This window comes from Neophocaena asiaeorientalis, unplaced genomic scaffold (genome assembly GCF_003031525.2).
Source record: "Neophocaena asiaeorientalis asiaeorientalis breed wild unplaced genomic scaffold, Neophocaena_asiaeorientalis_V1.1 scaffold508, whole genome shotgun sequence".
Classification (NCBI taxonomy): domain Eukaryota; kingdom Metazoa; phylum Chordata; class Mammalia; order Artiodactyla; family Phocoenidae; genus Neophocaena; species Neophocaena asiaeorientalis.
The window spans coordinates 1,602,281-1,627,347 of NW_020172179.1; the positions used below are offsets into that span (position 1 = coordinate 1,602,281).

The window sequence follows — 25,067 nt, forward strand, 5'->3', positions numbered from 1 at the left end:
ATTCAGAATGTTAAATAACAGTTCAAATTAATTCCCACTCAAAAAAATATTAAAAAAATAGTAAGCACATGCTAAACAAGACTAATTAAGCTTTAGGGAAAACATTTAGATGATCAGTTGAAAATCTAAGGAAAGCTAACAGTGATAAGAGCAAACAGGTGAGGGGCAGGTGGCAAATTATCCACTGAGGCTGGTAAAATAAAGAAAACACATGAAACCTCTAGATCTGTGTAACTTGAAGAGCTCTTACTATAATCACCCTTTACATATTTTTTAATTGAGGTATAATTTACATACATTATATTAGTTTCAGGTATATAACATAATGATTTGATATTTGTATATATTTTAAAATGACTACCACAATAAGTCTAGTTAACATCTTTCACCACACATTGCTACAAAAATGTTTTTTCTTGTGGTGAGCACGTTTAAGATCTAATCTCTTAGCAACTTTCAAACATACAACACAGTATTATTAACTATAGTTGCCATGCTGTACATTATATCCTCATGACTTATTTATTTTATAACTAGAAGTTTGTATCTTTTGGCCCCCTTCACCCATCTCACCCATCCCCTCAAAGTATTTATTGCGTGTCAGGAAAAATGCTTCGTACAAGAGTTGAAAAATTACTGGAACTTTATATTTAGTAAATGCAAAAACACTGGGAACAAATATACAAAAGGAGTTTCTGTAGATTCAAATGATGAGATCTGTTGTAGAATTCATGAGACCAGCCAGGAAAACTAGCAGCTAACAATAGGAAAGCTAGACCTCTTAAAGCAGATATTCAGCTTGACAAATCAACTGATATTGAGTCTACTATTGGTGTTTGTTGGGCACATAGAGAAGAAAAGGATCACAAAAGACTTGCTGCATGCTGAACTCTACCATAACTAATCAACAGAGTCAACTTAGCCAGGAAGTTCCTTTTGAAGTTTGAGAAAATGCTTAACTTCCATAAATCTTCAACACAACACATTTGAATTGGTACCCTCTCTGTGCTAAAAACAATTCAGAATTTTTAACTACAAAAGTAAAAAGGGTTCATAACATCATAATCACTTCCTGTATGCTATGTAGACATTTATTTAGTGAACTTCAATTCTACTTTGTCATCTTAGAGAGACTCTGTCTAGATCATGCTATCATGGTACTTTTAGCTGACAACTGATAAGCACCTGTACTCTGTGTGGACCTGACAGAGGAGGCTTTCTGACTTGAAAAGGCACGTTCATGGATGTTTGCCTCCCAGTACTGACAACAATTACAACAGGGGAAATTACAGGCCAGCACAGAGCTGAAAGACCCTCTTCCTTGACTTTTAAAGACATATAAGCACATCATCTTCCTCCATCCTGGAACCTCCAGAAAGCCCAGCACTTGTTTATTGGAAAAGCTTATAATTCACAAGTTAAAGCCATCTTTCTAATTAAAATGTAATCATTTCACTGTGGGGGCCTGGTATCTATGGTGATGCAGGAACTCATCCAGATCAAAATCTCTGTCACCTATTTTTGAAAGCTAGTTACAGCTTGAGGTAATGGAGTCTGTTGCGATCTTGAAAATACTGTAAGGTTCTCTCTTTCTTTGTCTGGCTTCTTTCAATGAAAGATTCTCAGGATCAGCAAAAAAGAGAAATAGGAATCAAGGAAGAGCTGTAGATGGTCCCAATGTTTGGGACAAACACTGCCTGTCGAATTGACGAATGTTTTTCTAATGTGATGATAATGGTATGCTTCACCAGAAGATGAACTCTGGGTCATCAATCCTTCCAAACATTGTGTAAAGAAAGTAGCAGTGGTATCACTACAAACCTTTTCCATATAAACTTAATATGGCTTTGTGAAGTCAGAAGTTTACTTATAATTTTCTACTGTAAGAAGAAAAAACAGTTCCTTAGTATCTAAATAATTATTTAGTTTATGTCTTCCAAGACATAAATTTTGTAAAACTGTAGTGGAGACTTTGTAAGGCTACAAAGCTATTAAAACCTACAAATGAATACAGCACATTTAAGCAATTAACTAGAGAAAAAACAGTAATGATCAAAAACAAGTTATCTGCATTTATTTAAAAATTTTTGGTTTTGGAAAAAGAATGCTACAAAAAGAAATTACACTCATTTTCTTTTAGTAAATTTAAGTTTTACAATTAATTGATATTGAAAATGACGGTCCCAACTATATACTCAGTAAAAGGAGATCACTAATATTTTTGAGAAACCAAATTAATGTCAGAAGTTGATTATTAAATGCAAGTAAGGACATGTTAATTTTTCAAAAGTTCCTTGTGTACTGAACATCTCTATTCAGGTTATGAGCCTATAAACTATGAAACTGTATAATATTTCATGAATGCAATATTACTTCAAAATTAAAATGCTAGTGTTTTAGTCTATATATATAATAAATATTAACAATATATTTAACTATTTCAATTATTTATTATAAATGGGAGAATATATTTCGAGAAGCAAACAGATATAAGCTGCAGCATCTGTTTTAATGGGAAGTGGAAAGAGTATTCCAGGCATAAAAAGAACATGAAAGCCCTAAAGGAGGAAGGAAAATGGGCATGTGAAAAACTAAAAGAAAGTTTGTGAGACTGAGAAATAGAGAACACAGGGGAGAGTGGCATAAAAGGTGTATATTTACATGTTGATGAGAAGAAACAAAGTAAAAGACACAGGATGAAGATATGAGAGACAGAAATATAAACAAGATAAGAAAACGGGATCCAGAGTACAGGTGATGTGAGAGGCACCTCTGTGAAGCAGAAATTAAGGGCATCCGCCTTAGTTGGTATGTGGGGTGAGAGGGTAAGGTTAGTGGAAAGTGGAGAGTCTAAAACAGTCATTTCAGAGAATGGAAAAAAGAAAGTTGGCCAGAGAAACATAAAAATTTTGAGGAACTGGTTAAGATTAGTCATCACATGGAAGCTTCCCAAAGAAATTTTAACATTTTAAAAATTCCTTTTTCAATATAAATTGCTTCACAAATTGTCAAATGATTTAAACTGTAATTATTTAACAAAATTAGAATAAACTGCTTGGTTCTATTGAAGAAAGGGGGGGTAGCAAGCACTCCAGACCATGACTCCACCGCTTGCTAGCTGAGTAATCTACAGCTAATTTCTTAACCTTTCCAGGCCTTTGTTTCCTTAACTATAAAAAGTGGATAATTATATCTTCCTCACATATTTGTCACTGTGACTGAGATAACAAATGGAAAGTGACTAACACAAAATCCTGGCAGAGAGGAGGCATTCAGTAAAGGTTAGTTTCATCCTTAATTCCCAAACTGCCTGCTGACACAGCTGGATGACACCTCTGACTTGTTGCTTTCTAAGAGGAAAAGGAAAGAGGCTCCAAAACACAGGCTCTTTCCACTAAAACATCCTGCTTCCCTAGAACATTATCTCAGGGACATCATTACTGATAAGGGTTTAATCTCCTCAGCTCTGCAAAGCCAGAAACCTGACTTTGTGAAAATAATGCAGAGTACCCAGGTCTGAGGGAGACAGACACACATGACTAAATTCAGAAATAAATGATGTTATAAACACGAATATCAATTTACACATGATAAATATTGTTAAAAGTGTGAAATGAACCAGAATGTTAATATTGGCAAATCGGTACATTTTCTCCCTTTCGAAAAATTATGGAGGAAGCCAAATTATACTCAGAAGGTTACGTTATACCTATGGAATTTAATAAGACTAAGGAATTGGAAAATATTAATGGCTAATGTCAACAAACTATGATAAAATAATATATACAGCCTTACAAAGAGACAATATTCCCATCCACTGAGCAGAATCTACCTTCCTCTAAACCAGCCTGAAACATACAACAAAATTAAAGCTCCCTGGTTCTACGCAGACCATTTCACACTTACCCATGCAGACACACAATATTTTAGATTTTTTTCTTCTTTACCTTTCTAACAATTTCATTGATTACATACAGGCCATTGGCTAAACAACAACAGTCACCAACTGAAATAATCTTTTGACTAACTTTAGAGTCTGAAAATATAACACTATCAATATTTAGGGAATATTCGTTCCTTAAAAGTTTAACAGTTTAATTTCACTATGACTTAAAAACTGAAGCAAAGTCATATCTGACAACTATTAAAATGTACACATGGGACTTCCCTGGTAGCGCAGTGGTTAAGAATCTGCCTGCCAATGCAGGGGACACAAGTTCGATCCCTGATCTGGGAAGATCCCACCTGCCGCGGAGCACCTAAGCCTGTGCGCCACAACTACTGAGCACGCGTGCCACAACTACTGAAGGCGACGCACCTAGAGCCCATGCTCCGCAAAAAGAGAAGCCACCGCAATGAGAAGCCCACACACCACAACGAAGAGTAGCCCCCACTCGCCGCACTAGAGAAAGCCTACGCACAGCAGCGAAGACCCAACACAGCCAAATAAAATAAAATAAATAAATTTATATTAAAGAAATGTACACAAAATAGCAACATACCCAAAATAAGTTTGCTTAGGCACAACTATCCTAGAAAATATTGTCCCACTTTAAATATATGAGAATACAATAAAAAATAACCCTTTAAAGGTAACCACTTCTTTGTGTTAAAATCCCCCATCTCTATTAAACATAGTATTTTAGTTTTACAAACTGTGATATTGTTTCCTTTCTGCCATTATTAGTTTTCATTTCCATGACTCTAAAATACAGTAAATTATTAAGAATTGCATAAATTAAAGATATATGCATACATATACATACATACATAGCAATAAAAACTTCACAGGTAAAAAAATACTAAACAGTATTTATAAAGTTTTAAATCTCTAATGTAGTGATAATAGGAACAATAGACAAATACAAAAATCTTGTGATGCTGCACTTTCTGAAATGTTACTTGTTTCCTTTCCTGCAACTAAATGAGCTGGGCTAAAGCCATTTTCTATAGAAATATTCATGTTAATTCAAAATTGACTTGGAATTCCTTAAATATTTCTTTGAGAATAAAATTTCCTCTATTATTTGATGTAGACAAGTATCTTATTTTTAAACAGTATAAGCATTTTATCTTCACAGTGAGACTGCGAGTTAAAACATGATTGGCAGCAGATAAAACTAAACTCTAGTGTTAGAATAAACGCTACCTTTGGGAAAGAAGGAGAGAGGAGTGATTGTGAGAGGGAGTGAAGAGACTCCAGGAATGCTGGTAATGTCCTATTTCTTGACCTGGGTTTTAATTTCACAGGTGTGTTCACACTGCGATATTTCATTCTATGTGTATGTCTATAATTTGTTCACTTTTCATTATATATATGATAATCAACTTTAAAAATTCATTCAAAACAGTAACTGACATTCAGTTATTTTTAATTACAACAGTTAAGAACTGGAAGTCAAATAAATACCTTCCTGATTCAGAAACTACTTAAAGAACTGAATATTTATAAAATTGTTTTTGTCCAATACAAATGCACAAAATGAAATTCCTGGTTTAAAGAATATGAATTTTAAAATGGATACTAATAATGGTATTTGGGTCCAGTACAAATGGAGAAAATATCTGGGTGCAGTACAAATGTAGAAAAACTGAGATTTATATCTAATTTGTTGATTCTACTACATCAACACCTCTAGGTTTCTTGTAATTCAGAAAATTAAGCATCAGGAAAATGATATCTTAGGAGAAATCTCGAGTCAATTTCTAAAATGAAAATTCTGTCACAGTGATTATTCAGGGTGCAAGGTTCTGGGGTTAGAGTACTTAATGTTTGCCAGACTACATCATTTATTGGATGTGTGATCTTCGACCAATTATTTAAGCTCTCAGTTTCCCCATTTGTAAAATGGAAATAGCAGTAATACCATCCTTACTGGGTTGCTGAAAAGCTTAAATGAGTACCAGTGACTTGGACAAAGGAAGCCTACCCAACATCTGTTAACTATCTATTTACATATACACATTATATTAAAATATATTTCATATTATATACATTTTACATTAGAAATCTTAGAATCCATTTTCAGTAGAATTAAGTAAATATATATTTAAAAAATTTTCCTTGTACTTATTTTATGCCCTACTCTCCAATTCAAATTGTAGACATAGTTCTTCAGTGATAAAATAAGGATATACATTACTTTTTTCAACACAAAATCAAATGTTCATCTGTATTATGACACATTTTTCACATTAAAAAAGTGACATTATTTGTATTACCTGAGTCTCCACACCCTGCTCCAGGAGGCGCTTAGCTTGATTTTCCACTTCAAGTCGAGCTCTCGCAACAAAAAGTAGATCATTTTCTATTACTTCTATTCCAGCAAGATCTATTCCTTGAGAAAGATAATCTATTTAAAAAAATACACACATTTAAATATTTCAATATTGAATAAATATCAAGGTATCAAAACATCATGTCTAACTTCTTTGAAATATTATAGAATTGCTGTTGAACACTATTCCCTTTCAAAATCTGTATTTTAAAAAACATAGTTACCCAAACATTTTCTACTTAATAAGTAACTTTACTCTGGAGCAAAAAGTTCCAAACATTACAGAGTTGGTAAAGCAAGAGTAGAATTATGATTATTATAAATTCAAAGTAATGTCAACAAGTTACCAAAAAAGTGTGCCAAATTTAATATAAATAAAGATCCTGATGATCTTAGAAATTTCTCAAGTTGCAGGACAGTTTTAAAAATTATTCTATAATAACAAAACTTTTGAAACAAATGTCCACCACCTGGACAATGATAAATTAATTATGAAAAAACTTTAGCACGCTAGCACTTTACATGATCACACAATAGACCTAATTTACTTACTTCCATTGAAGGATTTTCATGATATGACTGAATGAAAAAAATTACACAAAGAACTTAACTCCATTTATATAATTACATATAAAATATGATTATATACTATATAATTCTATAAACTTTATTTTCTATAAGGAGAATTATAGAATTTAGTTTACAGAATTATAACTCTATTCATAGAATTATACATATTCTACTTTAGAGAATTATATGCACAGAGCAAGAAGTGTGAAAAGGTATCCACCAAGAAGTTAACAACAGTTGTCTCTGCACATTTAGATTTTGAGAAATGTATTTAATGTCTTAATCTTAGACATATCTGAGGTAACTAAAATGCTACAAATGAAGGTCAAAGTTTCATTATGCATCTTAGATGCAGTTCTAAAAAACGTATTTTCTATTTTAACAAGAAAAATTGTTTCTAAAAAACAAAAATGATTTAGATAGAAGATGACTGTTTTCCAGTTACTCAACAGAATATCAAGTGTGTTTTTCACTATATTCTCTAATTAGAATTTTTAAATTTTAAGTCTTAAAATATATCCCTAGCACTTACATATTGTCATATTTTTCTTCAGCTGGGTCACAACACACTGCCTAGGTGAAACTACATTAAAGCATCCAGTACAATGCTAACTAGCCACTTAGCACTCAAATATCTGCTGACTGCACACAGTATAGTTAGTTCTACACTAGAGGACAGAAGGAAAAAATGTAAAGGGCACCTAATAGTGGTTATTGCCAACTGTCCTTCAACCATAAGCATTTTTAAATGTGTCTATCTAAAGGGACTTACAGCTTTCTACAGTGGGAAGAGTACTGAAAATGCCTTTAAATCATTTGAGTTTACATTCAGCCTCATAATTTACTCACTAGGTGATCATAATCATGTGATATACCCTGAGTCTCAATTTTTTTCATCTGTAAAATGACAATAATTTACACCCTACATAACTCTTATCATCAGAATCAAAATAAATTCATGAATACCAAAGTACTTTATACACCAATCTATCATGTAAATGTAGGGTGGATTATAATCCAGAGAAAATCTTTTTTTTTTTTTTTTTGCGGTACGCGGGCCTCTTGCTGCTGTGGCCTCTCCCGTTGCGGAGCACAGGCTCCGGACGCGCAGGCCCAGCGGCCATGGCCCACGGGCCCAGCCGCTCCGCGGCATGTGGGATCCTCCCGGACCGGGGCACGAACCCGTGTCCCCTGCATCGGCAGGCGGACTCTCAACCACTGCGCCACCAGGGAAGCCCCAGAGAAAATCTTTTTAATCTGATTTTTAAATTTTACTTTTCAGAAAATTTTGAGAAAATTATGTTTAACCTAAGTTGTGGTAATGATCAAGACCTAAACTGACATTTCTCTGAAGACATACACATGGCCAACAGGCACATGAAAAGATGTTCAACACCACTAATTATTAAAGAAATGCAAATCAGCACCACAATGATGTATCACCTCACACCAGTCAGAATAGCTATCATCAAAAAGTCTACAAATATTAAAAGCTGGAGAGGGTGTGGACAAAAGGGAACCCTCCTACACTGTTGGTGGGAATGTAAATTGGTGCAGCCACTATGAAGAACCGTATGGATATTACTTAAAAAGCTAAAAACAGACTCATCATATGACCCAGCAATTCCACTCCGGGCATATATCCGGAAAAAACTCTAATTCAAAAAGACAGATCCACCCCAATGTTCAGAGAAGCACTATTTACAATAGCCAAGACATGGAAGCAACCTAAACGTCCGTCAACAGATGAATGGATAAAGAAGATGTGGTATATATAAACAATTTCAGCCATAAAAAAGAAATAATGCCATTTGCAGTAACATATATGGACGTAGAGATTATCATACTAAGTGAAGTAAGTCACACAGAGAAAGACAAATATCACATGGTATCACTTATATGTGGAATCTAAAAAAAAGATACAAATGAACTTACTTCCAAAACAAAAATAGACTCACAGACATAGAAAACAAACTTATGGTTACCAAAGGGAAAAGTGGGGGGATAAATTAGGAATTTGGGATTAACAGATACACACTACTGTATATAAAATAGATAAAAAGATGCTACTGTATAGTGCAGGAAACTACATTCAATATCTTGTAATAACCTATAATGGAAAAGAAACTGAAAAAGAATATATATATATATGTATGTGTATAACTGAATCACTATGCTGTACACCTGAACCACCGTAAATCAACTATACTCCAATAAAATGTTTAATACAATTAAATTTAAAAATTAAAAAAATTTTTCAAGAGGATGGGTAAGAAAAACAAATTTTTTTTTTTTTTTTTTGGTCAAATGTACCCCATTTTGAAATTTAAGATACTAAAAAATACATTCTGATTTCCCCCACTTTCACTGCCCTGGTCTCAAATTACTAAAAGTTTAGAATAAACTTCTTACACTTTGCCCCAAGCAGTCACTTGATCTCAGTGATTGATTACTGCATTATTTCCTAGGATTGCCCTTTTTTTCCCCTTTAGTCTTCAAACTAAACCTCAACGGCATAAAAATTATTTATAACTAAAATACATGGGCTTCCCTGGTGGTGCAGTGGTTGAGAATTGCCTGCCAATGCAGTGGACAAGGGTTCGAGCCCTGGTCCGGGAAGATCCCACATGCCGCGGAGCAACTAAGCCCGTGCGCCACAACTACTGAGCCTGCACTCTAGAGCCCACAAGCCACAGCTACTGAAGCCCGCACACCTAGAGCCCGTGCTCCGCAACAAGAGAAGCCACCGCAATGAGAAGCCCGTGCACCGCAACGAAGAGTAGCCCCGGCTCGCCGCTACTAGAGAAAAGCCCGTGGGCAGCAACAAAGACCCAACGCAGCCAAAAATAAATAAATACATTTATTAAAAATAAAATAAATTAATTAATTAAATTTAATTTAAAAATTACATGGCAATCATTTTCATAGGCTTTCAATGTTCTAGTTGTTACTACACATGGCTACCAGAATAAACGTTCTCATCATATTCTCTCCCATTCATGGAATCTACTGCTTCCTGTTGACTAATGTTATCTCCTTCCACAAATCCTCCTTTGTGATACAAATTCCCCTTAAGATTTCAAAATCCTCACTGCCTCTTCCTTTACTAGCATCCTCCTCTACAGAAAAGAAAACAAAAAGAAGAGTAATTATAGTGTGCTAAGTGACTCAGCTATGCATTTACTTTTCACAATAATGTTAGCACTACATTATTTATTGGGGATAAAAGAGATGAGGGAAGAGTACAGGTGTGAAGTTGGGATGGTGCTGGAAGTTGGAAAAAATGAAGGAGACTAAATCTTCATGCTTCAAAGTGGGAAGCCAAAGAAGTTAAAAATTACGAATTGGAAATACAGGCAGGTGATTTAGAGCTATGGAGCTAAATATCAAAAGAATCAGCAAAAATGGTGAAAATGGTGGCCTCTAGGGAAAAGTAAACGGGGCAGAAAAAAGGGCAGGGACTTGCTATTTTTAACAATAAACTTTGGATAACTACTTGAATATGTTATACATACATACTTTCATAACAAATAAAACCAAATTAAACAGTACATGGGAAGTCAAAATAATAATATAAAAATTAAAGTAAGGTGGCTAACTAATAAAAAATTTGTATCCTCTAAATCAATGATTCTCTTTCTAAAATAAGTAATATTTAAAAAGAAGAAAAAAGTGAATATATTTGGAAAGATATTTTATACAATGTTAATTGTAACAGTAAATACATACATACATATAAATATACGTATGTATATGTTGTGTGTGTGTGTGTATGTATATATATATATATATATATATATATACATACACACACACACACAACATATACATACGTATATTTATATGTATGTATGTATTTACTGTTACAATTAACATTGTATAAAATATCTTTCCAAATATATTCACTTTTTTCTTCTTTTTAAATATTACTTATTATAAATGAGAAGAAAACACTTTGGAAATCAATTTGGATAATCTAATAAGATTTCATATGAATATCCCTATGACCAAAATATGCCACTCTTAGGCACATAACTCAGAGAAATTCTCATATTTGTATATTGGAAGACATATACAAGAATGTTCATAAAAGCACTGTAAAAAACAAAACAAAGCTGTATATAACTGAAATGACCATCAACTGGAGAACAGATAAACAAAAATATATTCCTTCAAAATACTACTACAGAAGAGTAAAAACAAACAATGACAAGTATACACATCAATAATGACGTCTCTCAATAACAATGTTAAGGAAGGAGAACAAGTTTCAGAAGAATACACACAGCAAGAGGTAATTTATATTAAGACATGTATAATTAAACAATATATTATTTAGGGACACATACAAACAATAACAACCTTTAGAAAAGTTATAGAGATAGGCGATACCACACACTTATAATATTCTAAAACTTAAACTTGGTAGGTAGTATTTGTAGTTTACACATGTTAAAAATGTTTCTGCATTTTTATATTTTTCCATTAAATATTAAATAAGTATGAACCAATGGCACAGATTATAGTATTATAAACAAGGACATTACAAGAGTTATAACTGTATTTCACGTGTTCAAAACAGAAAAGACTAAACATGTTAGTAAAGACATGGGTAATAAAGTAAGGCACAAGTCGAACTTCTAGAGATACGAAGTACAAACGCTAGATGGGATTAATGGCATATGAGCCACTGTAGGAAAAACAGAATACGCTGTCTAATGAAAAAGAGTTTCATGCTAGGATTATTAACTGGTAACTGAATAAAGGCTTTTCTTTTCCTTTTAAAAATATCATGCTCATTTTTGAAAATCAGAAAAATACTTCAAAGAAGGGAAATTATATAACCCACAACACAGAGGCAACAACTGCCAAGTGGATTATTGGAATATATGTGAATATGTCTGACAAATTTGTGAATCTTCAAATTCTCAAGTAGTTCCAAAACAGCATATATCCTCCCCCTAGATATTTATGTGAGAAAGAGCAGAAAAAGCAAAAATTGACATACAGGGACTGGGCAGCTGGCTACACTGAAGAAAGTGACTCCCTCCTACACACTGACTTTGCAAAGAACACAATGCAGATAAGCGCCTCAGAGAAATCTCAAGCAACCTTCAGATATTCCTAAAATACTCAAAATCTTGTTTGTATCTACTATATTCCTTTAAATTCTTACCCTACTTTTTAAACTACCCACGAGTTATTTTGTTTATGTTTTTATCTGTAATTATACTTATTTACAATGTCTTCTTTATTAACAATGTTATAAGCATTCACCCATACTATGATAGTACTTATAAATGTTTTTGACAGTATTTCATCAAATAAATGAACAAAAATTACTTAACCATCTGCCTAAATGGAATAATTATTTATCATAAATACATCTAAGAATTTTAAATATCTATAATTATTTCCTTGGGAAACAAAGCAGAATTACCAGATCAAAGTAACAATTTTAAGCTTATTGATACAAATTATCAAACTACTTTTCAAAATGACTATACTACTTTAAACATTTTCCTAATAATCTATGGGAGTTACTTAACCATGGATAGCACTGGATGTTATCCCTGTGTTGAATATTTTATACACTGCTAGAAGTATGTTCTTATTGAGGGTCTGACATGAATTTTTAAATGATGAGGCTGAATAACTTTTACTATCTGTATCTCCTTTTGATAATCTCTACATCATTTTTACTCCCTATCATTTTTATATCACTTTATATTAATTATACGATATTATTCACTGTTTACCTATCATATTTGCTATGAGTATTTTCCCAGTCTGTTGGTTTGTTCATTTTTAGTTATTTATTTATACATTACTTCCTAAGGCCATTTCCAGAATACATTCATACAATTATATTATCTAAAAGCTCCACATCTGATTTTTCTACACAGCCCTGATTATTTATAAACTTCAGACTAAAGCCTGTCTTTTACAAAAGCAAACAGCAAAATGTAAGTCTATGATTTATAAAGGGTTATCTGGCGAACTGATGAATAATAATCTGGAGAGCAAAGCTGTCATTGTAGAACCCATTCAACAAAAAGTTTACCTTAAATCAAAATAAATAATATTGTAAGATCAGGGCTTATCACAACGACTACATTTTAACTTGTTCGGCAACATCAATCTTCCTTGCCACCTTATCATATGTTTTATAAAAACACAGTTCCTAGACAATACTGAGCTCAATAACAAATGTAAATGAAGACAAAACAAACCACCACCACAAAACATCACCAAACAACATGGATGCCACAGTTACAATATTGATAAAATTAATTCACCCAATCAACGAGATCTAAGTGTCCAGTTACTGAAGGTATCATCATCACCATCATCATAAAAACAACAACATCATCATCACAGAATACTTATTTGTTATTTGTAACAAATGGCTAAGTCTAAGATAGGGTTATTTTAAAAATTCCCCTCCCAGCTCATTAAAAAAAAACAAACAAAAAAACTGTTTCACTAAAGAAACCTTAGAAAACACATAAAGTTAGAGAAAAAGTAAAAGTCAAAAACCCCAAGAAAACTTCAATGACAACTACATATACATACTGATTTTCACTTCCTTATTCTAGGTGTAAAATGTTTGTTTATATTTGACATACTTTAATCATATTCAAGTAGATATCTTGAATCTGATGAGAAAACAGCCTATAGGAAAAAATATCTTCAAGAAAAATGTTTCTGTAAAATTGCAGTGCTTTCAATAATGTATAAAATAAATGAAAACATAGTGAAATTATAAACCAAACTTTTAAAAAAGTAATGTGGTATTTGCACAAAAGTTAAAATGACATAGAGAATCGAGAACAAAATAACGGGTTTAAAAGGGTAAGGTTTTAATATATAATAACCAAAATATAACTAAACAAATAGGAAAAATTATTTTTAAAAAGCATCTCACAATATATAAAACCAATCATAGAAAAAAAATTTAAACAATAAAAAATACTTATTCCCACTACAGGGGAAAATAATTCCTTAACCAAACAAACTATAAGACAAATTTCACAACTACTAATATATACATTTTCTAACGTCTTCTAATGAAAAAATAAAATCAGAAAAAGAATAAAAATAATTTGAAGTAAATTAAACACTTAAAGGTATTACCATTAAAAACATATAAAGAATTTATAGTTATCAGTGGGCAACTAATCAAACGAACATTAAAAAACAAGTTCATGTAAGAGAAAATTCAGGATTAAGTCAACGTTTGAAAATCTATTAAAGCTTTCTAATAATCTTTGAAATTTATCCTTACGTAAAATATAATAGTACATGATTACTGGAGCACTTATAACATCAATAAAAATATCATTTACTTAAAGTCAATTCTATTCAAGAAAACAGGTATATCCTTTCAAAGGCAGAATATCACAGAAAGAAGGCTGAGTTAGGAATGAGAATACCTGAACTTTATTCTACTCAATTTTATGACCTGAGAAAAATCACTTAACCTTTCTGAGATTCCATAAGTAAACAATAAAAAAACCTGTGTTACAAATCACACAGGGTTGTATGGATCAAATGAGATAATATGTATGAAGAACGTTTTGCAAACCACCAAAAGCATGTAAGTAGTTTCTTATTTTCATAAATGGGGTATTAGTTACTAACCCCCCCTTTTTTTTTAATGGAGGGAGGAAGGGATAAGGGCCTTGAAAAACATAATCTTTAGGAGTTTAGTATTACAAAAAAAAAAAAACTCAAAAAGCATAAAGGTAAAATTTGTACTTTTCTAACCAATCCTTAGTTGATACTACTGCTTAAACTATGCACAAAATAAGCCTCAGGCTTAAGTAAACTCCTTTGTGTGAAATCTTTATACTTCAAGTCCAGAGTCTCAGGGCTGAGCTTGTTCTTCAAAGCTTTGTGAAAATTTAGCATCAAAAGCCTTATTTTTTTTTCCGGCTCTCACTTTAGGGTGGGGAAAAACCTTACTATTAAAAAAGGGGATTAGTTTTCCTTTCCTAAGTCTTAATCTTTTTTCCAGCGAGCACAAAAAAATTACCCAGGGCCATAGATAAATACAGAAAAAAAGAAGAAGACAGTGTATTTTCTATCTTTCCTTTGGGCACAGTTGGGTTTTGTGTTTTTTTCCCCCTTCCCTTGACTTTCTAACCATGGTGCTGTTGCTATGACATTATAATTTTAAAACATGGATTTATATAAAACCAACCTTTTTCCCCTCCAGGAAGATAATTCAGATGCTATATTTAGTGCCTACCTTCCAAACATTATCTAACCAGGAGTCAATACCCCTCCCTCAACAACTGAGAAGCACTAGATAAAATCAACAAGGAATAGAAAAAATGACCACCCAACAAAAACAGAATATACATTCTGTTCAACTACACACAGAACATTAACCAAGACAGAGGATGTCCTAGGTCACAAAACAAACAACTTACATTTAAAAGAAATGAAATCATACAATTCAATTGATCATAATAGAATCAAACTAAGAATCAGCAATAGAAAAATACCTATAAATTTTCTAAACATTTCAAAATTAAACAACACATTTCCAGATAATCAGTGGATCACAAAAGATCTCAAAGGAAATTTTTTTAGAAATATTGAACTGAACGAAGATGAAAAAACAACATCGAAATCTGTGGGATTCAACCAAGGCAGGAGTTGGAAGAAATTTAATAACACTAGATGCATTCTTAGAAAAAGATGTGTTATTAGGGAAAAAAAGGTCTCAATAATGCAAGCTATTGCCTCAAGAAAATAGAAAAAAAGCAAAATAAACCCAAAACAAGCTGAAGAAAGGGACTAAAAAAGATATCAGAAAATCAATGAAATTGAAAACAAAAATAACAAAAAACCAATCAAACCAAAAGTAGACTCTTTGCAAGTATCAATAAAATTAATAAACCCCCAGAAAGACCAAGAAAGAAAAAAGCATAGAAGACAAATTACCAATTACAGGAGTGAAAAACATGATACCACTACAGAACTCACAGTATTAGAAGTATAATGGAATACTTTGAATAGCTTTACAACTTAGAAGAAATGATCAGAACTCATACAAGATGACCTGAAAATATAACTATTAAAGAAATTGAATTTGTAATTCAAAACATTCTGAATTAGAAATCTACAAACCCAGATGGCTGCACTATCATGGAAAAAAGAAACAATCCAATACTACACAATGGAAGAAGGAACACTTCTCAAAACTAGATCAAAAAAAAAAAGCTACAAACATTCTCTCTCAAGAGCATAGACACAGAAATCCTCAAAATATTAGCAAATCTGATTACCTACTAAAAAAACAAAGACATTAGCAAACAAACAAAACTACAGAACCATCTCCCTTAAAAGCACAGATGCAAAAATCCTCACCAAATTTTAGCAAATAGGATCTAGTAAAATATAAAAATAATAATACATCATGACCAAGAGGAGTTTCCTCTTAGAATACATGGAAAATAAACTTTGATAATTTAAATATGTTTATTATAAAAACCTAAAGTAACAAATAAACCTAACACAAACAGCTTTACAGCTAACAAGCCAACAATGAGGTAAACCGTAGTCATCAAAAACACTCCAAAAGAAAGCAAAAGAGAAAATGAGAAGCAATGAAAAGATGATACAAACGGAATACAAATAGCAAGCTGGTAGCATTAAATATAATCACATCAATAATGCAATGAAATCTAAACTGCCTAAACATCCTAAATATGATGCAGAGATTATAAAACTGAATTAAAAAAAGGACTATAGACAGTCTATTAAAAAACTCATGAAAAACATGAAGACACAAATAAGTTAAAAGGGAAAAGACAGAAAACGATATATAAAGCTGGATTATTATCAAGATGGTGGACTAGGAGGATGTGTAGCTCACCACGACCCCTACAAAAACATAGCAAAAATACTATACAGGTGGAACAATTCTCACAGAAAACTAAGTGGAAACTGGCAAAAGAACTCCTATACCACCAAAGCTGTAAGAAAGATCTCCACGTAACTGGGTAGGACAGAAAAAGGCACAGGGCTGAGACTCCCACCCGTGAGAGGGATCTGAGAGGAAGAAAAGGTCCACACAGGCACTCACCCACCCTGGGGAGCAAGCAGGACAGGCCACAATCTGGGAATCAGAGTCCCAAGGTCCTGCACAGAGGAGGACAACCCCCCTTGGCTGCTGGGAGGTCCCTGGGACAGATGAAGGGCTGGAGATGCCTAGACTCTACTCACAAGGAGCAGGCACATGATGGCTTGCCAAGAGTCAGGACAGAGAGAGCCTTGCACTGGAGGCTGCTGCCTTGCCACATCCCCTAATCCGGACGAGGCAAACACCTCAGCCCTACCATACCACAGCTTGGTACAAGATCTCAGCCAACCGGGCCCTGGTCTAGCTACGCACAGACAGGTGGTGGGGCCGGGTGGGGGGGCCTGGGATGTGATCCAGGTGGGGCGGGTGGCGGCTACGGTCAATGCACGCTTAGGTGGTGCTGCAAACATGCCATGGTTCATCTCCCACCAGAGTGAATGCTCCAGTCCCCACCACACTCCACATTGCACCTTAGCACGGGATCTGGGGCAGATAGGTCTTGGGAGAAGACAGCCACCGAGGCAATCTAGATCTCTGGCAGTAGCACGGCCATCTCAATGCCTGCAGTCACAATGCCTGAAACCCCAGTCCCAGCCTAGAGAACTCTCCAGCCCTGCCCACTCCACACCAAAGGCCTGAACTAGATCTGGGACGAATACAACAGGGGAAGGGATGCAAACGTGGGCTGCATGTGAACAGAGCCACAGACACCTACACACAGGTGGTACTTAAGACTCTCTGTGAGTGAAGGGGCTTTACTTGCTTCACTTGCTCCTTTGGAGCAGGACAGGCACTAAAGGGGAAAGGAACATGATCCAGCCTGATTCTCAGAGCTTCTACTCCAACAACTGGGAAGCAGAACCTGCACTTGACAGGATGGTGAGAGCCACAAAGCAGAGGGGACATCCCACTTCACAGGTTTTAGATCCCCTAACATCAACCACACCCCTTCCCTATCAAGGTGATAACAACCAGCACACCTTGAGGAAGGACATGACTGGTGTCTCTATCAAAACTAGCCCTCGCACCAAAGACACTGGACATACACGTCTACACAGAAAGCTCCCTCATAAAAACACCTCTTCAAGACCACGATAGATAACTGTTTCTCCTAAATTCACTGAGACAGAAACTTAAGTAAAATGAAAAGGCAAAGGAACTACTCCCAATTAAAAGAGTAAGAGATATACCCTGAAAAAACAGATAATAAAACAGAGCTCACCAGTCTACCAGACCATGAGTTCAAAAAGGTGGTAATAAAAATGCTAACTGAATTAAGAAAGATTATCGATGGAAACGCAGATCACTGTAACAAGGAACTAGAAACTACAAAGATGAAACAATCAAAGATAGATAATTCAATTTCCAAGATAAAAAGCAATCTAGAAGTAATGAACAGCCAAATAAATGACATAAAAGAACATAAGTGGGGAATTCCCTGGTGGTCCAGTGGTTAGGACATGGCACTTTCACTGCCATGGCCCTTGGGGTTCAAACCCTGGTTGGGGAAGTAAGATCCTACAAGCTATATGGTGCAGACAAAACAAACAAACAAACAAATAAATAAGTGATCTATCTGTAAGATAGAATAATGGAAATCACACAGTCAGAATAGCAGACAGAAACACAAATGGAAAAAAAAAAAGAAAGCAATGTGTGAGATCTATGGGATGACATAAATGCCAAGCTATGCATAATAGGGGTTCCAGAAGAAGAAGGGAGGATCAAAAATGTATTTAAAGAAATTATGGCTGGAAACATCCCAACAGTAAAGAAGGAAACAGATATCCAGGTACAGGAAGTGCAGAGGGTCCCAAACAAGATGAGTCAAAACAGACTCACAACAAGCTGTATCATAATTAAAATGGCAAAAGTGAAAAATAAAGAAAGGATTCTAAAGACAGCAAGAGAAAAAGAGTCCTTTACAAGGGAACCCCCCCATAAGGCTGTCAGCTGACTTCTCTGCAAAAACTTTGCAAGCGAGAAGACAGTGGCATGATATATTCAAAGTCCTGAAAGGGAAAAGCCTTCTACCTAGGATACTCTACCCAGCAAGATTATCTTTTCTTTTCTTTTTTTGCCATGCCATGCACAGCACACGGGATCTTAGTTCCCTGACCAGGGATAGACCTCACGCTCCCTGCAATGGAAACACAGAGCCTTAACCACTGGACCACCGGGGAAGTCCCAAGATTATCATTTAGAACAAAAGGAGAGACAAAGAATTTCTCAGACGAGCAAAAACTAAGAAAATTCAGCAATACTAAACCTACCCTAAAAGAAATACAAAAGCATCTTCTCTAAATAGAAAATAGACAAGAACCTATAGAAGAGGGAAAATCACAATAGGAAAAGGCAAATATAGTAAGGAATGAAAAATCACTTAAATAAGCCAGTACACAGTAAAAAAAAAAGACTGTAAAAGTGATTGTAGGGCTTCCCTGGTGGCGCAGTGGTTGAGAGTCCGCCTGCCGATGCAAAAAAGTAAAAGGATAAGCATGAAGACTTAAAAAAAGGACATAAAAGTCACAAAATTTGGGGGAGGGGAATATAAAAATGTAGGTCTTTTAGAATGTGTTTGAACTTGAATGACTATCAGTTTAAAACAAACTGATTTAGTTACGGATCAACGTACTTGAACTCCATGGTAACAACAAATCAAAAACGTACAAAAGATTCACAAAACAAACAAAAAAGGAACTCAAGCACACTACAAAAGAAATCATCAAAATACAAAAGGAAAAATGAAAAGAAGAAGAAATGAACAAAGAAGAACTACAGAAACAGCTGGAAAACAAGGCTTAAAATGGCAATAAATACATACCTATTAACAATTACTTTAAATATCAATAGAATAAATGCTCTGATCAAAAGTCACAGAGCAGCAGATTGGATTAAAAAAAAAAGAGCCTGGAATATTCTGCCTACAAAAGACTCACTTCAGGCGAAAGACATGCACAGACTGAAAGTCAGGGGATGGAAAAAGATATTTCATGCAAATGGAAACAAGAAAGTGGGGAAGCAATACTCATATCAGACAAAACAGACTTTAAAACAAAGGCTATAAAGAAAGACAAAGAAGAGTACTATAGAGTAAGAAAGGGATCAATACAAGAAGAGGATATTACACTCATTGACATATATGCACCCAATATAGAGCCCCTAAATCTATAAGGCAAATACTAACAGACATAAAAGGAGAAACTGACAATAATACAATAACAGTAGGAGACTTTAACACTCCACTGGCATCAATGGATATCCAGGCAGAAAATCAATAAGGCAACAGAGGTCCTAAATGACATAATAGATAAGTTGGATTTCATTGATATGTCCAGGACACAACATCCAAAAAAAGCAGAATATACATTTTTCTCAAGCATGCATAGAACATTCTCTAGGATAGATCACATACTAGGTCAGAAAACAAGCCTCAACAAATTTTAGAGGATAGAAATTATTTCAAGCACCTTTTCTGACCACAATGGTATGAAATTAGAAATCAACTACAGCAAGAAAAACAAGGAAAGAACAAACACGTGGAGACTAAACTGTACATTACTAAAAAAAACCAATGGGTCAACGATGAAATCAAAGAAGAAATCAGAAAATACCTTAAGAAAAATGAAAATGAAAACACAATTGTACAAAATCCATGGGACACAGCAAAAGCAGTTCTAAGAGAGAAGTTCAGAGCGATTCAGGCCTTCCTCAAGAAACAAGAAAAATCACAAATAAATAACCTAACTTACCATCTAAAAGAATCAGAAAACAAACAAAGCCCAAATTCAGCAGAAGGAAGGAAATAATAAAGATCAGAAAGGAAATAAAACAGAGATCAAAAAAGAGTAGAGGGGCTTCCCTGGTGGCACAGTGGTTGAGAGTCCCCCTGCTGATGCAGGGGACGCGGGTTCGTGCCCTGGTCCGGGAAGATCCCACATGCCGCGGAGCGGCTAGGCCCGGGAGCCATGGCCGCTGAGCCTGCACATCTGGAGCCTGTGCTCCACTACGGGAGAGGCCACAACAGTGAGAGGCCCGCATACCGCAAAAAAAAAAAAAAAAAAAAAAAGAGTAGAAAAGATCAATAAAAACAAAAGCTGGTTTTTTGAAAAGATACATAAAATTGACAAACCTCTAGCCAGGCTCACTAAGAAGAGAGAGAACCCAAATAAAATAAGAAAGAGGAAAAATAACAACTAATACCACTGATACAAAATATCATAAGAGAATACTATGAACAGCTGTATGCCAATAAATTGGACAAGCTGGAAGAAATGGAAAGGTTCTAGAAACATGCAGCCTTCAAACACTGAGTCAAGAAGAAACAGATAATGTGAACAGACCAATCACTAAAAGTGAGGTAGAATCTGTAAAAACAAACAAACAAACAAACTCCCTGCAAACAAAGTCCAGGACTGGATGGCTTCACTGGGGAATTCTATCAAACACATAAATAAGAACTTACACCTATCCTTCTCAAAACTATTCCAAAAAATTGAAAGGAGGGAACACTCCCGAAGTTACTGAGGCCACCATCACCCTGATACCAAAACCAGACAAAGACATTCCAAAAAAGTAAAATTACAGGCCTGTATCTCTGATGGATATAGATGCAAAAATCCTCAACAAAATATTAGCAAACTGAATCCAACAATACATAAAAAGGATCATACACCATAATCAAGTTGTATTTATTCCAGGGTCACAAGAATGTTCACCATATGCAAATCAGGGTGATTCAGAACATTAACAAAAAGACAAAAACCACATGATCATCTCAATAGATGCAGGAAAAGCATTTGACAAAAATCAACATCCATTCATGATAAAAACATTCACCAAAGTGGGAAGAAAGGGAACATATCTCAGCAGAGTAAAGGTCATTTACAACCAACCTACAGCCAACATAATACTCAATGGTGAAAAGCTGAAAGCCTTCCTGCTAAATTCAGGAACAAGACAAAGACATCTATTCTCACTTCTTCTACTCAACATAGTATTGGAAGTCCTAGCCACAGCAATCAGAGAAGAAAAACAAATAAAAGGAATCCAAATTGGAAAGGAAGAAGTAAAACTGTTACTACTTGCAGATGACATGATATTGTATATAGAGAACCCTAAAGTCTCCACACAAAAACTGTTAGAACTAATAAATGAACTCATCAAGGTAGCAGAATACAAGATTAGTGTACAGAAACCTGTTGCATTTCTATACACTAAAACTGAAATATCAGAAAGTGAAAGTTAAAAAACACACCCATTTAAAATTGTGAAAAAAAAATCCTAGGAATAAACTTTACCAAGGAAGCGAAAGACCCATACACTGAAAACTATAAAGCACTGATAAAGGAAATTGAAGATGATTCCAAAAAATGGGAAAATATCCCATGCTCTTGGATTGGAAGAATTAATATTGTTAAAAATGGCCATACTACACAAGGCAATCTACAGATTTAATGCAATCCCCACCAAAATAACCAGGACATATTTTTTACAGAACTAGAACAAATAATCCTAAAATTTACATGGAACCACAGAAGACTCAGACTTGCAAAGCAATCCTGAGAAGAAAGAACAAAGAGTGGAATAACGCTTCCAGACTTCAGACTACACTGCAAAGCTACAGGATCAAACAGCATGGTACTGGCACAAAAACAGACACATAGATCAAAGGAATAGAATACAGAGCCCAGAAATAAACCCACACACCCACAGTTAATTTATCTATGACAAAAGAAGAAAAATATTCAACGGAGAAGAGTCTCTTCAACAAGTGGTGTTGGCAAAGCTGGACAGCTGCATGTAAATCAATGAGATTAGAACATTCCCTCACACCATATACAAAAATAAACTCAAAATGGTTTAAAGACCTAAATGTAAGACATGACACTATAAAACTCCTAGAAAAGAACAGAAAACGTAGGCAAGATATTCTTTGACATAAATCATAGCAATATTTTCATACGTTAGTCCCCCAAGGCAAAAGAAATAAAATAAAAAATAAACAAATGGGACCTAGTCAAACCTAAAAGCTTTTGTACAGCAAAGGAAACGAAATGAAAAGACAACCTACGGACTGGAAGAAAAACCTGCAAACGATGCAACTGACAAAGGATTAATATCCAAAATATATTAATAGCTCATACAACTCAATATCTAAAAAATCATACAACCCAATCAAAAAATGGGCAGGAGACCTAAAGAGACGTTTCTCCAAAGAAGACATACAGATGGCCAATAGGCAGATGGAAGATGCTCAACATCACTCATTATTAGAGAAATGCAAATCAAAACTGTGATGAGGTATCACCCCACACCAGTCAGAATGGCTATCGTCAAAAAGTCTACAAATAATAAATGCTGGAGAGGATGTGGAGAAAAGGGAACCCTCATAAATCATTTGTGGGAAGGTAAGTTGGTGCAACCATTATGGAAAATAGTATGGAGGTTCCTTAAAAAACTAAAAATAGAACTACCTATGATCCACCTATCCCATTCCTGGGTTTATATCCAGAAAAAACAAAAACTCAAATTCAAAAAGATGCATGCACCCCAATATTCATAGCAGCACTATTTATAACAGCCAAGGCATGGAAGCAACCCAAGTGCCCAGCAATAGAAAACCAGCTTAAGAATATGTGGCATATATGTGTATGTGTATAATTTATATATATACGCATAAAATATTACTCAGCTATAAAAAGGAATATTGCCATTTGCAGCAACATGGATAGACCTAGAGAAAATTATCCTTAGTGAAATAAATCAAAGACAAATATTATTATGATATCACTAACATACGGATTCTAATAAATAATACAAATGAATCTATATACAAAATAGTAACACTAAAGACATAGAAAACAAACTTATGGTTACCAAAGGGCAGAGGTAGGGGAGGAGGGACAAATTGAGGAGTATGGGATTAACAGATACACATTACTATACCTAAAATAAGTAAGCAACAAGGATTTACTGCATAGCATAGGAAATTTTACCCAATATCCTGTAATAACCTATAACAGAATATAATCTGAAACATGCAAACAAACAAAAAAAATTAATCTCTATGCTGTTCATCTGAATCTAACACAATATTGTAAATCAACTATACTTCAATAAAAGAAAGAAAAAGAGATATATAAAGCTAATACCTAAAGCTAATATAAGCTAACATATATATGTTTACATTTATATACACACCAGATATACAAATCAAAACCACCAGGGCTATATTAGTACAACTTTTAAAAAGTAGATTTCAAGGCAAAGGATCATAGCAAGGAGAGGAGGTTTCACTTAATGACAACAAAAGGGTCAAATCATCAAGAGAATATAATCTTAAATTTTATGCACCTAATAAAGGAGATTCAAAATATCTGGCAAGAAACTGACAGAACTGCAAGGAGAAATAGCCAAACTGAAAAATACAGTGAGAGATTACAACATCTCTCTATCAAGAGCTCATAGTACAAGAAGATAATCAAAGAATTAGATCTGAACAAGACTATTAACCAACTTGACCCAACTGATACCTACAGAACAACACACATTCTTTTCAAGGGTACAAAGACTACTTGCCAAATACAACATTCTGGGCCTGAATCAAGTTTCAACAGATTTAAAATGATTCAGTTCATACAAAGTATGTTTTTTGAACAGAGTGGAATAGTTAGAAGTCAAAAACAAAGATTCCTAGAAAATTCTAAATATTCAAAATAAAATAACAACTTTAAAAAAACTCACGATCAAAGGGGAAATCAAAAAAGAAATGAGAAGCTATATTAAACTAAATGATAATGACAACACAATAAGGCAAGGTTTGCAGGATATAGCCAAAGCAATAATTGGATAGATATTTATAGCAGTGAAGACCTGGATTAGAAAAGAAGAAAGTTTTTAAACAGATGAACTCTGCTTCTAACTTAAAAAACTAGGAAAGTAAGAACAAACAAAACCTCAAACAAGCAGAATAAAGTAACTAATAAAGAACAAAGTAGAAATCTTACTTAAAACTTTAGAGAGTATCAACAAAACCAAAAGCTGGTTCTTTTAGAAGATAAGTAAAATTGAAAACCTTTAGCTAAAATGAGTAATAAAAAAGAACATACAAATTGCCAAAT

General features: G+C 34.2%; 1 protein-coding gene across 1 annotated transcript in view; it reads right to left on the bottom strand.

The window, feature by feature from the left end:
• COG5 (component of oligomeric golgi complex 5) overlaps window positions 1-25,067 on the bottom strand; it is a 269,636-nt gene that overhangs the window by 141,246 nt on the left and 103,323 nt on the right. The window contains exon 7 of the mRNA XM_024761085.1: window positions 6,223-6,353. Within this exon, the coding sequence (XP_024616853.1) occupies window positions 6,223-6,353 (131 nt within the window). The remainder of the gene's footprint in view (window positions 1-6,222; window positions 6,354-25,067) is intronic.